Source organism: Pongo pygmaeus, chromosome 5 (genome assembly GCF_028885625.2).
Source record: "Pongo pygmaeus isolate AG05252 chromosome 5, NHGRI_mPonPyg2-v2.0_pri, whole genome shotgun sequence".
In the NCBI taxonomy this organism is placed as follows: Eukaryota; Metazoa; Chordata; class Mammalia; order Primates; family Hominidae; genus Pongo; species Pongo pygmaeus.
This window is the reverse complement of record NC_072378.2, coordinates 116864447-116882244: the sequence shown is the minus strand read 5'-3', so window position 1 is coordinate 116882244 and position 17798 is coordinate 116864447. Positions and strand designations below refer to the sequence as shown.

Here is a 17798-nt window from a genome sequence, read left to right as displayed (position 1 = left end):
AAAGAAACATTAAATAACGTTCCCAAATTTATTGGAGTTGGGATTCTAACAGTTTATCTGGTTCCCAAGCCTATTGTCTTTCCACCATACCACATGGCAGCTGCAAGTAGTTAAAAAAAAAAAAGAAGGAAAGAAAGAAAAGAAAAAGAAAAAAAAAAGAAATACTGAACAAGTGACATGTTACTATTGCATCTATAGAAGGTAATAATTCACCAAAGCTAAGAATCAGGCAAAACTTTGTGTACATTAAGTAGGTCATCCAAAAATGCTGATACTTATTTGACTAGATCAGGAGTCAGAAAATCACAGCCTGCGGACCAAATGTGGTTCTCATGCTATTGAGCTTTCAAGCTAAAAATAGTTTTTACATTTCTAAAAGGTTGTAACAAAAAAAGATATGACAGAGACTATACATGACCAAAAAACTTAAAATATTTTATATCTCATTCTTTACAGGAAAATTTTGCTGACCCCTGGACAAGATGATTATTTGACTGATTAACTTTACCTAGAATAAAATCACCCAAATTATGAATTAGACAAGATTTTGCACACACTGATGTTTCAAACTGCATTTTGCTTATATGATGGACTGCATTTTTCCATATTTACCTCTAAGTATTTAAATAATATCCACTCTTGGCCCTCGGCCAGAGATACAAGATAGATATAGAAGAATATAGAGGTGTAAATGGAAAATGAGATAAAGCCTGAATTCTCAGAGGGCCTATACTAAACGAAATATGAAATAATTAGAAAGCCATGATTCTAAACCATCATCAGGGGCTAAGTAAGGAGAAGGATGAAAAAGACTAGAGAATTTAAGGAAAGTCATGAAAAGAAAGCAATCAAAGAAAGGAACACCTACTGTGAACAGTCACCTGGAGTTCATCAACACCATAACTGAAATATTCTGTCTATTTCCAGGTGGGTTATGAATCAACTGCAGAAATCCTGAGTGACAAAATTCGCTTTCCTTCATTTTTACGGACTGTGCCCAGTGACTTCCATCAAATTAAAGCAATGGCTCACCTGATTCAGAAATCTGGTTGGAACTGGATTGGCATCATAACCACAGATGATGACTATGGACGATTGGCTCTTAACACTTTTATAATTCAGGCTGAAGCAAATAATGTGTGCATAGCCTTCAAAGAGGTTCTTCCAGCCTTTCTTTCAGATAACACCATTGAAGTCAGAATCAATCAGACACTGGAGAAAATCATTTTAGAAGCCCAGGTTAATGTCATTGTGGTATTTCTGAGGCAATTCCATGTTTTTGATCTCTTCAATAAAGCCATTGAAATGAATATAAATAAGATGTGGATTGCTAGTGATAATTGGTCAACTGCCACCAAGATTACCACCATTCCTAATGTTAAAAAGATTGGCAAAGTTGTGGGGTTTGCCTTTAGAAGAGGGAATATATCCTCTTTCCATTCCTTTCTTCAAAATCTGCACTTGCTTCCCAGTGACAGTAACAAACTCTTACATGAATATGCCATGCATTTATCTGCCTGCGCGTATGTCAAGGACACTGATTTGAGTCAATGCATTTCCAATCATTCTCAAAGGACTTTGGCCTACAAGGCTAACAAGGCTATAGAAAGGAAATTCGTCATGAGAAATGACTTCCTCCGGGACTATGCTGAGCCAGGACTCATTCATAGCATTCAGCTTGCAGTGTTTGCCCTTGGTTATGCCATTCGAGATCTGTGTCAAGCTCGTGACTGTCAGAACCCCAACGCCTTTCAACCATGGGAGGTACTAACTCACACATCCAAGAAAAACCCTCCTACCATCATTTTCCCCATTTCCTCCCTTGTTTTAATTTGCAAAGATTTATATTAATTGCTCTTAATCCTATTCCTTTTATAAATAGACACTTTCAGTGTTTAAATAACCAGCATTTCTATCATAGTGCCTTACTCTTGAAGATAACAGAGTTGTGTTTTATCTTCACTTCCTACTCTGACCTACCAAAGTTGTATTCTTTTATTTCTCACAAAAATTCTTTTGATGATGCTATTTTCCTTGAGTCATATAAATTATCGCTTTTAAATGCTCTTAAAAAACACAAGAGTTAGAGCAGACATATTTAATAATCCTTTTGTTTTTTACTAAATATTGATGGATGAGGAAACTAAAGCTGGGAAGTACCAGAAATACAACTGCAGTCTGGGTCTTCTGACTCCACCTTCCTTGCTTTTCACTGTCTTTGGTGGTTTATAATCCCAACATCTATAGTTAAGACTCTCAGTTAGGATGGAGGTAGAGTAAATAAATATATATACACATATGTATATGTGTATATGTATACACGTAAAGGACTTGGACTCCAGTCTTCTTCAAAGGAATGTTGTTAGGTCAATTATGATATTCCAGGTTTAAAGAAACCAGCAATTGTGTGTAAAAGAACATTTTCCCTTTCTTCTCTTTGATCAGTTTGGGGAAACTTAAAATTTAATATGGCTTTAATTTAGTGAGAATTTTCCATTGTGCTTTCTCAAATGCTCTTGAACAAGGCATTGAAAAGTAAATTGCTTCTTTTAATAATGATGTTTTACTTATTAGAAATAAATTTCTCAATAATATGTATTCAAAGACAAACTTGTATGTCCTGAGGCAGAATCATGTTACAAAATATATATATTTAAAATTTGTAAGAGAAAAGAAGGTAAAAGAAACGAGACAATTCTTCTGATCATACAAGTGGGTATCTAGAATAGGTTTTTTCGACTTTTGTCATTTTTTTTTTTACTTTAAACACCCAAAACTACCATCTCCAAGGTCTGATATGACCAGTTAACATTTGGGAGGATCATGCAATGGTGGGAGGGTGTTTCAAATTGCTCACTTTTAAACTACTTTTCACCTTATGAATACAAAGCCAAAAATCTAATAAGGAGGTAAAACTAGAGATTAGGACCTTTTCTCAAGTGCAAACACTCTTTTAATATATATATAGTTGTCTGATGACTTTAAGACACCTATATGAAAACATTCTCTTTGTAGTATAAAACTTTAATGCTGGTGGTAAAAACCATAAATTATCTTTTTTAGATCATCATTATTCACTATATTCCAAGTTCAGTACAATGTTTTCTAACATATTTCAAGGCTTTTGGCCTGGTGCACTGCAGAAAAACAGTTTTAATTTTTAAAATTAGACTACAATAATAATACCACCACATAGAATTTTAGAAATAAGAGATTGAGAAAGAGAAATAGAGAACAGTTGTGGAGACAGATGACATAAAGTGGAGCGGGGGGCAGTTATATAAAGAACCTCATAAGGACAAAGAAATGCAAATAGCAAGAGTTATTCACCCCCTGAAGATCTGGGGAAAAATAGAGAAAGTATTTTAAATTAGGAATAAGTCTCAAACACTTTGAGGATAAGATTTGAGAAGAAATTATCTAAGCAGAGTCTCCTAAAATGTTTTATTTAAACACTAGGAGCCTAGAGTCATTCTTTTTGCCCTCAGAGCCTGTTAATCTAGAAACAAGCAGAAACAGATTAGAAAGGAAGAACAGGGAGATGACTGGCTCCTTTGATCATGACGTGAGTGAGCCACATCAAGTCAGTGCTAGAGTCAGTAAGACAAACAATACAAAGAGTTATCCTTTTATAAAGAAATTTCTGTAGACTTAAACTTTAAAGATCAGCAACATTTAGGGTCCCTAGTCAATGATACATTCTTATGGATTACTTTGTACCCTAGCAAAATTCACCAATATTTAAATAGCACTTTCTAAATGATTTTAGATGCAAATAATTTTAAAGGGGTTAATTTTTCCCAGTGTTTGAGGATAGCACTTATTTTGGCCCTATATGTGGTCATATTTGTGAGCCATACTCAGGGACAGCAGTCGTGCTTGTTTTACTTCAGCAGATTTTTAATGTTCCTCAGATGTGTGTGGAGGACACCACCTCCTTGCTCTGACTAGTGATTTCGTTTTTTTTTTGTTTTGTTTTCCTTTACTTCTGATGATATATAAGGTAGTAAGTGATATATGAGAAATGAAAGAATGTCTAATAGTTGAACTTCTATTCATATATTTATTTAGCAAATGTTTGGTGTCTCAATGTTTCAGGCAGTGTGTTGTGTGGTGAAGATATACAGAGAACAGGACAGAATTCCTTCCCTAAAGGAATTATCTGTCCATTGATATATACAATCAAACAATTAAGAGGCTGATTACAATGCAGGATGGTGCATTATAGTGTTTCACATAAACACAAGATGGCAGAGAAGTATATAAGTGAGACAGCTAATCCAGTATTAACAATTCAGAGAACATTCTCCAAAAAACATGACCTCTATGTGAATGCAAGGAAGGGTAGCAGTTAGCCAGAACAGAAATATTCCAGCAAAGTCCCAGAAAAGGGAGAAAAGAAAGTACAGCATCTTTAGGAAGCAGGAAATCATGGCATATGACTGGAGTCTTGCATGAGAGCTGTAATGGACTAACTGAATGAGTTAGTGAAAGACATATTCTTAGAGTCTTGTCCATCAGGGCATCTCAAACTTTGATGTGCAGTTGAATTTCCTGGGAATCTTATCATCATGTTAATTCAGTGGTTCCACAGTGGGATTGAAAAGTCTACATTTTTAACAATGTCCCAGATGCTGCTGATACTGCTAGTATAGGGACTGCCCCTTAAATGGAAATGTTGCAAACTATGTTCAAAGCTTTGAACTTGACAGAGGATAGGGCAGCTAATTAAAGACATTTTCAGGCAGGAGAGTGATATGATATTTTTTCCATCCAAGGTGAATTGATTAGAGGGACACAAGACTGAAGGAAGAAACACCAATATGGTTAATCAGACATAAGATAAGAATGCCTACAGGTATGACAATAAGGATGAAAAGATGTATACATGGATATTTAAGAGAGAGGATGAAGAGCATTTGGAGATCGATTGGATGTAAATGATGACAGAGAGCATCAAAAATGTTGCAGATGATTCCAATATTGGACAACTGGTGTCATTTGTCAAGCTGGAAACAGAGAAAAGTGGAGGTCTGGTGGGAGTAAGAAATATTTAGCATTCCATTTTGGAGATGTTGAATTTGATGAATTTATGATACATGTATTAGTAAGTGTAGCAAGGTAGTTGCATATTAGTCCAGAAGTCAAGAGAGACATGAGAGTAATTTTTGGCATGGTAAGATAATAATAACTAATAATTTTTAAAACATATGGTTCTAGATATTGATATACACCACCTCTAATCTTTATAAAATATGGTAGGCCGACAGGACTCATCTTCCTTAAATTCCATCTTGAAGAAGTGGTAAGAAGAAGTGTTTCTAGTGACCAAGACTTGTCAGAGTTTAGAGATGGAGGGAACCTTAACAGTAAAGACCTGTCCCGTGGTGATTCACACAGTTAGCAATGAAACTGCTGCCCCAGCCTTAGATCAATGTGTTTTCTGCTACACAATGGAAAACTTCACAAAAGAAGATATAGTCTGGGCATCAGGACACAGATGCAAGGATGTTTCCTCTGCTCTTCTCTAACTTAGCCATGAAGATACCTCTTTCCACAGTAATCTTACTTACGGAGGTAGAGCTAGCATCAGCACAGTTAGGACAATGGAAAACAATATCAAGCATATCACTTTAATTGGTGTGATTCCTGGCCATGTGTGCTTAAAAACTGGGCATTATCATACATAGGTGAATAAGATAATAATTGAAATGAAAATCCCATTCTCTAAATTTTTAGTGTCAATTGATAGTGAATTTCAGAGTCTCCATGAAAATTTTTAAAAATGATGTGAAAAAGCAGTTAACAGCTTAATAACTGGAGTGTTAATGTTTAAGATTTACCTTACTTCAAAACAAATGTTTTATTATATTTAATGAGTAATGAAAACACTGTTGTATTTGCTTCCACTCTGTTTCCTGTAAGAACAAGCATAAAATTGTGGAAGTTTATTTACATTATACAATTTTATGATTATTTACAGAACAAATACGTGTCAGAACTTTAGCCTATAAAGCCTAATTAAGCACAGGAAAAAAGAGGTAGAAATTATACTTCAAACACTTGTGTGGAAGAGGATGTGCTCCCTAAAGAACTGAGTTACTGGGGTTTACAGGTATATATTGCTTAAGGAAAGAACAGAAGAAACAAACCAGTCAACAGATAGAAGTGAGAATATTGGAGGTAGGCCCTTGCATATTCTTTTATTTTTGTTCTCTCCTCTTTTTTTTCTTCCAGGAAATTGCTAGAATAAAATTTTGTTAGTGAATTCCACCATGTTAGATCTGATATCCTGCTTCTTTAAAGTAACACTAATTAATTGATATCCATTAAAAGAGGTAAGAAATCTGTGGTGACATAAATACACACACGTAGAGATTCTGCTAAAGTAACATTTCTCATTGATGTTACCATCATAGCTAATCTATTCACTTGAAAATATAACTTATTTTTTATATTCTATTGACAAAAAATTGAAACACTCATAAAACGTTAACTCAAAAGAAATAGAATAGAATAATTGTCTTCAAATAGAATAATTTCTGCCTTATTCTATAGATTTTATACCCAACAAAAGCCACATAGAACCATAGATTTAGATAATAAATGGGCCATTATGAAAGCATTCGGAGAGGATATTTACTTGGCATACATATATATTAAGTTAATGGTGAAGCCAGAACAGCAGCCTGTTTCCCTACCTTCCAGCCTATTGTTCTTCCACTACAGCACAACCTCAATATGGCTACCCCATTTGTAAACAAAATATTTTTTGTCCTAACTCTATAGTATACAAGTTCTCACTGTACAAATTGGGTAGCAAGACAGGTAATTTATCCTTATATTTCTTTCTTCTCAAGTTAAAAAATAAATCATTTTGTGAATTAGCTTAGAAATATAATTTAGAGATCACTTTACTACATAATCATTGAAACAAACTTAAGAACCATTGGAGATAATAAGATAGAAAGTAATTGTACCTGTCAAGATTGCATTGATGAGAGACAGAACCAGAGTTAGATCCCAGGTATCTATACCAGGGGACCTATTCTAAAATTCTGTAGGATAAACGAAGATACTTAGAAACAACCATCTATAGAAATTAACTTGCTTTCCCAAATGTATATAGCAAAAGTTAGGCAGAAATGAGGCTAGAACCCAAGTGAAATTCATTCTCAAATTGTTGCCAGATAGTTAAGAATTCTGCAACCAGTGATTTATAATCTTTTTTCCCTCATTTTTAAGTGATATGCTTTACAAGGCAGTGTTATCATTAGAATAACGGATACATTTGCAACATTTATTTTAAGTGCTTATTTCTGTTTTTATTTTTTTATAGTTACTTGGTGTGCTAAAAAATGTGACATTCACTGATGGATGGAATTCATTTCATTTTGATGCTCATGGGGATTTAAATACTGGATATGATGTTGTGCTCTGGAAGGAGATCAATGGACACATGACTGTCACTAAGATGGCAGAATATGACCTACAGAATGATGTCTTCATCATCCCAGATCAGGAAACAAAAAATGAGTTCAGGAATCTTAAGGTAATCTTGTTGTAGGCCGTTTTGTAGCACTCAAAGCAATTGGTACCTCAACTGCAAAAGTCCTTGGCCCCCTCTCTTCATCATACTCATCTGGCCAAACACAATCCCTGTTAATCAAGTTTCTGCCTAATTAGTGTAGCTCCTATTTAGCTGAAGTTGGCAAAAGAGGAAAGAAAAAGAAAGAAAGAAAGAGAGAGAGAGAGAGGGAGGGAGGGAGAGAGAGAAAGAAAGAAGGAAAGAAAGAAAGAAAGAAGGAAAGAAAGAAAGAGAAAGAAAGAAAGAGGAGAGAGAGAAAGAGGAAGGAAGGAAGGAAGGGAGGGAGGGAGGAAGGGAGGAAGGGAGGAAGGGAGAGAGAAAGAAGGAAAGAAAGAAAGAGAAAGAAAGAAAAGAAAAGAAAAGAGAGAGAGGGAGGGAGGGAGGGGAGGGGAGGGGAGATTGCTGACTGGTCTCATTTTAAATTTATGATCTCTAGCCTCCAGTGGGCTCTTAATTCTTCAGGGCAATCAGATTATTGCCCTAGTTCATGAACTCACCTTCCTAGATGGCTATTTTATGCCTTCTCTTCTCTCCTCTGAGATCAGTACATCTTTCCTGTTCTCATTTCAGTTAACTCTATTTCCTGTTCTAACAAAACTGAAACATCAGAAGAGAATTCCAGTGGCCCCTGCCACCACATCTGTGCCAGTACCCCTGCCTTCCATCTGGCACTATAGACAGACTGTCTGTGCTCCTAGTCAAGGTCAGCTCCTCCACTTCACCTCTGGGTCCCAACCTCTTTCACATATTCAAAGACATTACTTGGTAATTTTATGCCCTCTCTCCTTTATTCTCAATCATTCTTTCTTCTACGTTATACACTTAATGAGATAAATAGTTTGTTATTTCTCTCATCTTAAAACAAACAAACAAAGAACCTCTGTTGTTCCCCCAAGTCTATCTTTGTATACTCTATTTCTCTTTACAGTAAAACTCCGTGAAACAGTTGAATACATTTAATGGCCCCAATTTCTCTCCTCCCATACTCTTTTGAATCCTCTTCAATCCATCAAAATTGTTTCTGTCTAGCTCACCAAAGTTAATAAAGCCAAATATTATCATATATCACTTACCAGCTAATTATTCTCCCCTCAATGAAATATTTTATTTGTTTGTTTCCATGACACTACATTTCTTTGATTTTCTTCCTGTGTATCTGGCCACTAATTCTCTGTCTCCTTTACTAGTTCCTCATCATTCACACTACCTCTAATCATTCAGGTGCCCAGGGCTCAGAACTGCTCCTCTTTTTATCTACACCTTTCCTTAGTGATCTTATCCAGGTTTGGGGCTTTAAATGATATCATTATGTGGGAGACTGATGACTACTAGATTTTTATCTTCTGACTTCTAACCCAAATAAATATACAACTGCCTAATTGACATCTCTACCTGGACGTGTAGCAGTCAACTTAAATCTCCAAAACAGAGCTGATATTCTCTCCCAACCTACTCACCTCTCAATAAACAGCAAACCCCTTCTCCTAGTTGCTCATGAGAAAACCTGCTGGGATTCTTGTCACCTCTCTTTCAGTCACGCTCCATAACCAACGAGTTTTACTTTCAAATTGTGTCCAGAACCTGACCACTTTTTACTACCTACTCTACTGCTGTTGCAATCACTTCTCACCCAGATTATTGAAAAAGGTTTTCTGCCTCCCCTCTTATTCCTTCAGTCTGTTTCTTTTTTTTTTTTTTCCAAGATGGATTCTTGCTCTGTCATCCAGGCTAGTATGCAGTGGTGGAATCTCGGCTCACTGCAGCTTCCGCCTCCCAGGTTCAAGCATTTCGCTGGTCTCAGCCTCTCGAGTAGCTGGGATTACAGGCGTGCGCCACCATGCCTGGCTAATTTTTGTATTTTTAGTACAGACGAGGTTTAACCATGTTGACCAGGCTAGTCTTGAACTCCTGACCTCGTGATCTGCCTGCCTCAGCCTCCTAAAGTGCTGGAATTACAGGCATAACCCACTGCGCTGGCCCCCTTCAGTCTGTTTTCAAAACAGAGACACAAGTGGTCCTGTAAAACATAGTGCTCTGCTCAGAATCCTTTGATGACATCCTATTTCTCTGAGAGTAAAAGCTGTGTCTTTAAAAATTCTACGCAACCTACCCCCAGTACCAACCTGACCTTATCTCCCACCCTCCCCTTACTCTACAGCCCTCCTGCGATCCCACAGGCTTTTCAGTCTTCCATGCATGCTTCCCTTCTCATAGCCCAAGGACTTTGCCCCTGCTATTTCCTTTGCCTATAATAATTTTCTCTGATGTTCATGTGGTTAATTTTCTTATTCCTTTCTGTCTTTCTAAAAAAATGTTACCACCTCAGTGTGGCCTTCCCTGGACACCTTATTTAAAAATTGCAACATCAACCAAGTAGTTCTTATTCACTGTCCTATCCTTATTTTTCTCCTTAGCACTTATAACTTTCTGTCATTCTGTACATTTTGCTTATTTTAACTCTGTCAGTCTTGTCAACTAGAACTTAAGTTCTATGAGCTAAATATTTGTGTTTCATTCCCCACTGTGGCTTCAACAATTAGAACAGTGCCTAACTATAGATAGGCACTCAACAAATATTTGGTGAATGAAAGAATGAACACAGTAATGCTGTAAACCATTTTCCTTAATCTGATTTCCCCTGGCTGTAAAAGTTTTAGTAAAGCAAGATATTTCTTTCTCGAAAGACAGAAACGTAGCCATTCTTCTGTGTTCTCAAACTTTCACTGTCATCATCTTCATTTTCCTTCCCATTATCCTCATAACTACATTACGAACCCAGCACTCTGCTAAACACTGTAACTCATACTGAAACTTTTAAAACATGCTCTGATTCATTTTCTTTTTGAATACAGAGATGGTTATTATTTTTGCAAGAAACACTGTTGTTATCAATACTTATCTCCAGACTGTAGGGAATTCTTAATGAAGAGAAGGTGACAGAATGACAGGTAATTATGTGAGGCTCTTAGTGACTAAATGGAAGAGGCTGACCACTACAAACAGAGAGACAAGTCTTCCTTTCTGATGGAGACACCTATAATTATTTCAAGGATACACTAAAAACCAACAATATCTGAAATCATTTAGGTCAGATTTCTGGATTTGTCAATTTGCAGGCTAGTTGGGGTATTGACATTTCTGTTAAGTCACCAGAACTCATAGTACAAAACATCAGATAATCCAAAATCAATTGAAATCTAAAGTAATCAGTACAGGATTTTAGACTATCTTTGCTCTTGATGCGGAGGAAGAGAGGGGACCCTAACAATGTCTAGCTTTATCTCGTAGTTAAATCCTTTTGTGTCCTCTGAGCACCCTCCAGGAGAGTAGATACTTTAAAAGTTTACCCTGGGGAATTCACAAGGCATATATACTGCCTGCTGAAAACCCAGGTCAGCAATAACTGGAGAGAAGAAGAAAACCAGTGCTTGCAGACCCAGGGCCTACTGAATCTTTTCTTTTCTCTCTCAGACAGATCATTTGCATCTTCCAGAGAAAGACTGGTTAGCTTAGTACTTCAATTGTGTTCCAGAGTAGGAAATAATGGATAAGAGAATCTTGAGACTCCTTTAACCATTCTGCTCTGCTCCAAGGGTAAAAGTGACATGACAAAGCAGATTTCTCTCACAAGATATGCCATGAGAAAGGGACTATGAATGGAGAATAATAACATAGCTGAAATGCAAAGAATTACTAGCTAATTCTTTGCTAGTATCACATGCTAGAACACTGCATGTGATTCAAATTGTGACATTCAAATTATAACTTGAATTCTCAAGATTATTTAAATCGTATATATTTAGGGCTGTCTTTTAAATCTAATATTCTAATATTAAATTAGAATATTAAATTTTAAATTTTATTTTAAACTCAAAATGTTTGTTTTTTTTATTTTTTAGAATTAGACAGGACATGCTCCTTGACAGCATGATAAGAACTTTCTTTTAAAGAATACAAAAATCTAGCCATTTGCTATTTTCTTATCTAGTGGAACCCTTCATTCAACATGGGATTGAAACTTTCCAAACCATCATTATTTTCTTTAGTTCTAGTACTATACATTTCTCCCTCTACTAGGGACTTTCTGAAAGGGCTAATTTCCATAATTTGCTTACAGAAGTTATTAATGCGACAAAAACTGTGTTCTTCGTGAAGCAGCTTCTCCATCTTAAAAGCCTGTTTACATTTCCCAAGATGGCAAAAAGATTCTATAATCCTATGAAAAGAGACCAAAATAGTATTTAGTAAATATATCTTTAAATTAAGCCAAGGATAATTCTTTTTACAAATTTACTTGTGATTTTTTTTTCACTTTTAATATAGCAAATTCAATCTAAATGCTCCAAGGAATGCAGTCCTGGGCAAATGAAGAAAACTACAAGAAGTCAACACATCTGTTGCTACGAATGTGAGAACTGTCCTGAAAATCACTACAGTAATCAGACAGGTAATTACAGTCACTCCACATGGACAGTGATACACCTGAATCATTCCTCTTAGGCTTTTTTTTTTCTTTGCATGAATTTTATTTTGGTTTGTTTTTCATTTCAAAAAATTTAAAAAGCTTCCCATGCTCCTGTGAAATTAAATTCCAGTGAAATTTCATTTTATCTTGGAATTTGCTCTATTATGTCAACAGGTGCACAGCCAATAAATAATAGAGATGTAAAAGTTACTTTACTTCCAAGGGAAAATGTTATCGCTTCGCTCATATTTTTTAAAGTATGCAACTCTTAAAGTGAGGCAAGTTCTCTGTCAATTTTGTCCATGTATCCCTATACAGATGTGCTTGGCTTGTAACTGAGGTACAAAAAAAATACAAATAAGTATATGTTGAATTAACATAATAGAAACCCAGAGGCACCCGGAGTTAAGAAACAGGTGTGCACATCCTGGCACTCTTATTATTTCTACCAAGAAGCAAAAGTTAAACCTAAAAGAAACTTCTGTGAGACAAGGGACCAACTATCGACAGGGATGAGATGCTAGTAAATGACTGTTTCCCAACCCTATCTTTAAAAATTTCACAAGATGAAAGCAAAATACACAAATTAAAGTACAAGAGTGAGGTCAGAAGCCGTAGGAGCCTAAAAAGAAACTATGAGCACTTTCCCTGGAGTTAAGGCTAATTTAAAAGCATCAGATTTCGTTGTTTATTAGAGCATTCCCATTCATCTTGTAGAAAAGCTGAGAACTCCGGAACTGGAATAGTCCCCAAATGCCTATTCTTTTTGCTTATTGGCTTCAAGGAGAGAAGTATACCAATGAAAATATTCCAAGATTCATGTTCTGTTATTGTGTCACCAAAAAAATGCCATTTATTCCAACCTGAGAGTATCAGAACTTTATATGTATCTGCATTTTATTATCTCACATTTAAAATTTTCCCATTCCTTGGTATGTTTAATAATGTTTATATTAGTGGAATTGAGCATTTAAATGATCAATAAATAAAAATGCTATACGACTGCCTAAAAATTAGATAATTAGGGAGGGAGTTTTTCAGGCAACATGGTAACTAGCAACTCTCTTCCAAGTGAGAGAAATACAACACCAAGGAGTATGTAACATTTATTTTCCATAAAGATGTACAGGTCTCTTTAAAGGCTGTATCTGGGTTTTCTTTTGGTAACCAGGGTAAGTCGCTTCCAAGAACAAATGGAGAAATGTAGAAGACTGAAGACAACTTGGAGGATAAGCTAGGAGTTAGGAAAGCCTAAAAGGATACCATCTGCTGTTCCTCTCTATGTCTCTAACACACAGCTCTCATACCTAGATGAGGGCAGTAAATGTCCACTGGACAAATGAAATAACAGACACTAGCAACTGTGATTACAGGGAAAACAGAAAAGAACAGACATTTTTAGGGGAATAGAGTTCGGAAAGAGGAGGAGGCTGGAAGGGTCATGAAGTTTATAAACAGAAATACAACCTTACTTTGAGGTTAATAAAGAAGAGAACACAAAATTTTAAAGAGTTGTACAGGCTGTGGGGTGTAATCAGATGAATGCCCTGACAGACGCCCTTTGGTTGCAGCTGGGACTCACCAATTTTGGGTGGCTGGAATGGGGAGCAAATGTAATATCACTTCTAGAGACGCAACTCTAACATCAACTATTTGTGCTGCCCTGCAGCCAGAATCAGCATAAATACTTTTCAAAGTTATCACTTAACAGTGCGAGAGGCTCCAATTTACCCACTACTTGGAAAAAAAAATAAACTTTAATTCTTCATCAATTGCCATCGATTACAATTTTGCATTATCTCACTTTTAGAAAGAGACTTCAAGCTTTTAGAGTGACCTAGCCATATTGCTTCTACTTTTAAAAGAATTGCACCCTTATTCATGATAGCAACTCCCATACATTGAGGGTCTACTACGTGTAATGGTCTGTGTGAGGCATTTTACATTTATTATCTCATTGAGTACGGCATCCCAATAAGGCAGAGCCTTTTCATTTTATTATTTTTTGAGATATGGGAGATTCTGAAATAGGCTCAGAAAGTTCAGTCAGTTTGTTCAAGTTTACAGGAATTATAAGTGGAAGAGATAAGAAAAGCTACGTCCGATTCCAAAACCTTATTCTTAAGAGTGCTGGAACCATCATCTATAATAGCAAATGCATAAGAAGCTAGCATCTATTCTGAGTATATACATTTCCTAAACATTCACAATCCAGCTGGCTTTTTTTCTTTCTCTTTTTTCTCTTTCTTTTCCTTTATCCTCACTTTTACCCTTTCTCTCTCACTTTCTTTGAGTTTGAGCATGTCTTATTTTAATAAGTAACCAATGTAACAGTCGTCTATATCTATTCTCTAGTCAGAACTATTACAGAAGACGAATCTCATTTGTAGTATTGTGGACTATCACCTAGTTTAAATGTTGACAATGTAACTGCGTCTCCTCTGTCTTTTAGATATGCCTCACTGCCTTTTATGCAACAACAAAACTCACTGGGCCCCTGTTAGGAGCACTATGTGCTTTGAAAAGGAAGTGGAATATCTCAACTGGAATGACTCCTTGGCCATCCTGGTCCTGATCCTCTCCCTACTGGGAATCATATTTGTTCTGGTTGTTGGCATAATATTTACAAGAAACCTGAACACACCTGTTGTGAAATCAGCCGGGGGATTAAGAGTCTGCTATGTGATCCTTCTCTGTCATTTCCTCAATTTTGCCAGCACGAGCTTTTTCATTGGAGAACCACAAGACTTCACATGTAAAACCAGGCAGACACTGTTTGGAGTGAGCTTTACTCTCTGCATCTCCTGCATTTTGACGAAGTCCCTGAAAATTTTGCTAGCCTTCAGCTTTGATCCCAAATTGCAGAAATTTCTGAAGTGCCTCTATAGACCGATCCTTATTATCTTCACTTGCACGGGCATCCAGGTTGTCATTTGCACACTCTGGCTAATCTTTGCAGCACCTACTGTAGAGGTGAATGTCTCCTTGCCCAGAGTCATCATCCTGGAGTGTGGGGAGGGATCCATACTTGCATTTGGCACCATGCTGGGCTACATTGCCATCCTGGCCTTCATTTGCTTCATATTTGCTTTCAAAGGCAGAAAATTACCTGAGAATTACAATGAAGCCAAATTCATTACATTTGGCCTGCTCATTTACTTCATAGCTTGGATCACATTCATCCCTATCTATGCTACCACATTTGGCAAATATGTACCAGCTGTGGAGATTATCGTCATATTAATATCTAACTATGGAATCCTGTGTTGCACATTCTTCCCCAAATGCTATGTTATTATTTGTAAGCAAGAGATTAACACAAAGTCTGCCTTTCTCAAGATTATCTACAGTTATTCTTTCCATAGTGTGAGCAGCATTGCCCTGAGTCCTGCTTCACTGGACTCCATGAGCAGCAATATCACAATGACCAATCCCAGCTCTAGTGGCAAGTCTGCAACCCGGCAGAAAAAGAAAGATCTTCAGGCACAAGCATTTGCACACATATGCAGGGAAAATGCCACAAGTGTATCTAAAACTTTGCCTCGAAAAAGAATTTCAAGTATATGAATAAGCCTTAGGCGATGCCACATTCCAGAATAAAATGTTTCCAGGGTCTTTGCATCTAAGATATGCATTTACTTTCCCAACAAATATGTCATATATATTTCCTTGCCACCATCTTTACCAAGTTTTAGTTGAACAGTCACTCTGCTCAATCACCTATTTAACAAATAAAATTGAGCCTTCAGCCTGAAACTCCCTTCATTTCCTACCTTTTTCATTGGTCTCCATCTTTACCTGCTTCCTCTTAGGCACATCGTTAAAGACTTCTATGCAAAGTTGTCCCATAATGTGTCATCCTTACTCCATTCCCGACCACCTCTTCTCAAATCTCTTTGGATTCTCCTCTCTTGAGCATTTTTACTTTTCTTCCACTGTTCAGTGTAGTTGAACAAGCACTTGAGCAATTACTATGAACCCGGTGATATGCTAAATAATAAGGTACAAAAGCAGCAAGGTGTCATTGATGATCTCAAGGAGCTCAAAATCCAAGGAGAAACAGGAACATATCAACATCTTCAATCAGTGTGAGGAAGTCTATGATTATAATGTATATAGAGCTTTACAGTGGTATAGAGAAATGGCACTCAACCACACTGGGAGAGGATGGGAGGGCTTAAGAGAAGACTTTAAATAAAGAGTATGATGTTTAGGTGAAACCCCAAAAGATGAGTAGGAGTTAGCTAATTAGAGAAAGCACAGAAAGGTATTCTAGATAAAGGAGGAAAGTGGGAGCAACAACAGAAAGTGCGACAAGAAGGTGCATTCAGGGAATTATCATCATTTTGGTATTACTGGAGAGGAGCCCTCTTTGGTATGTAGAGGTTAGGTCATGAGAGAATGCCACCCATTGGAGTTTCTTGCTAAGGAGCACGGGTCTTTGTCCTGTGGGCAGTGGGTAGCCATTAAAGTGTCTGGCACAGAAGGGACAAGTAGCTCAAAGTCCCCAGAATGATCACTCTGATACAAGGTGGAGAATGGAGTCTAGTTAAGAGAGGATTAGGATCTGTACCAGGGAATAGAAAGGGGGATATGTATGTGAATTCAAGCTATATAGAAGGTGGTAATTTATTTGAAGTGGTTGCTGAAGGATGAGTTACAGGCTTCTAGTCTGGTTTATTGAAAGGTGGTATGGAATATAGGAGGAGGAAGTGGCTTAGAGTAGAAGATGGAATGTTGAATTTGAGATGCCTGGAAGAATTTTAAGATGTATCAAATATCCACATAAACATAAGACCGTGAGCTCAGGGGATGGTGGTCAGGGCTGGTGATAAGGATTTGGATGCCATGTTCACATTGCTCCCATCTGTATAAAACATAAATATACAAAATAACACTGTGCCAAATCTTTACTTTTTCCTTAGCTGTCACCCTCTTTCTTCCTCCATCTCACAACAGACTGCTTAGAGGAAGATTGTCATTATTGACTTGTGACCTATTAGTTCTCAGTTCATTTAAAGTCTGGCTTCTAGTTCACCTCTGATGAAATAGTTCATGGAAAGTTTACCTGTGACTCTTTATCTCTCAAATTTGATAATTATTTTTAAGTGTTTATCTCCCTTGAATCTTAATTATATTTCTGATCTAACTCTTCCTCATCGAAATTCCCTTCCTGGTTCCCTCTATAATTTATAAAGCTTTCAATGAGTCAATGCAAAGGCTCTTCTGGTTCTACTCTGATACCCTGGCCATTACATTTTAGTCTCTTTGGCAGATTTGTCTTCCTCCACTTGACTATTAAATGTGAGTATTTCCCAGAGTTTCATCCTCGACCTACATCTGTTTTCCTGTAACACACTCTCTTGCTACAATATTACCCAGCTCTGTGTCTTAACTTTGACCCAAACGACTCCCCAAACCATATCTCTGGCCCATGTCACTCTCCAACCAATCCAGCTCCTTGTCCCCCCTCACACTGCAAAGTCAATATGCATAAAATTTAACCCATATTTTCCTTTTCCTTACTCCTCCTCCTCCTGTTTTTCATTTCTCAGTATGTAATAGTACCACCTTTGGGCTAGTTAGGCCCCTGGGATGCATCCTTGACTCTGCTGCCTGCTTCACTGTCCTACACCTTTAATTCATCACCTGTATTTATTTTCTAACATCTACATTTTCTCAAAACCTTGCCATAATCTGTATCACTGTCATCACTTCCTTAATCCTGGTCTTCATCACCTCTTT

The 17798-nt window shown here is 36.9% G+C and overlaps 1 protein-coding gene across 3 annotated transcripts in view; it reads left to right on the top strand.

Annotated features, from left to right (window-relative positions):
- The window catches only part of GPRC6A (G protein-coupled receptor class C group 6 member A), a 30479-nt gene extending 14802 nt beyond the window's left edge, over positions 1 to 15677 (top strand). Inside the window, exons 3-6 of one of the 3 annotated variants that reach the window (XM_054491810.2) lie at positions 928 to 1764; positions 7340 to 7552; positions 11912 to 12035; positions 14506 to 15677. In XM_054491810.2, coding sequence (XP_054347785.2) covers positions 928 to 1764; positions 7340 to 7552; positions 11912 to 12035; positions 14506 to 15620 — 2289 coding nt within the window. In that variant the 3' untranslated portion in view covers positions 15621 to 15677. The remainder of the gene's footprint in view (positions 1 to 927; positions 1765 to 7339; positions 7553 to 11911; positions 12036 to 14505) is intronic. The other 2 variants (XM_054491813.2, XM_054491812.2) reach the window with 2 other exon arrangements.
- Positions 15678 to 17798: the final 2121 nt, after the last annotated feature.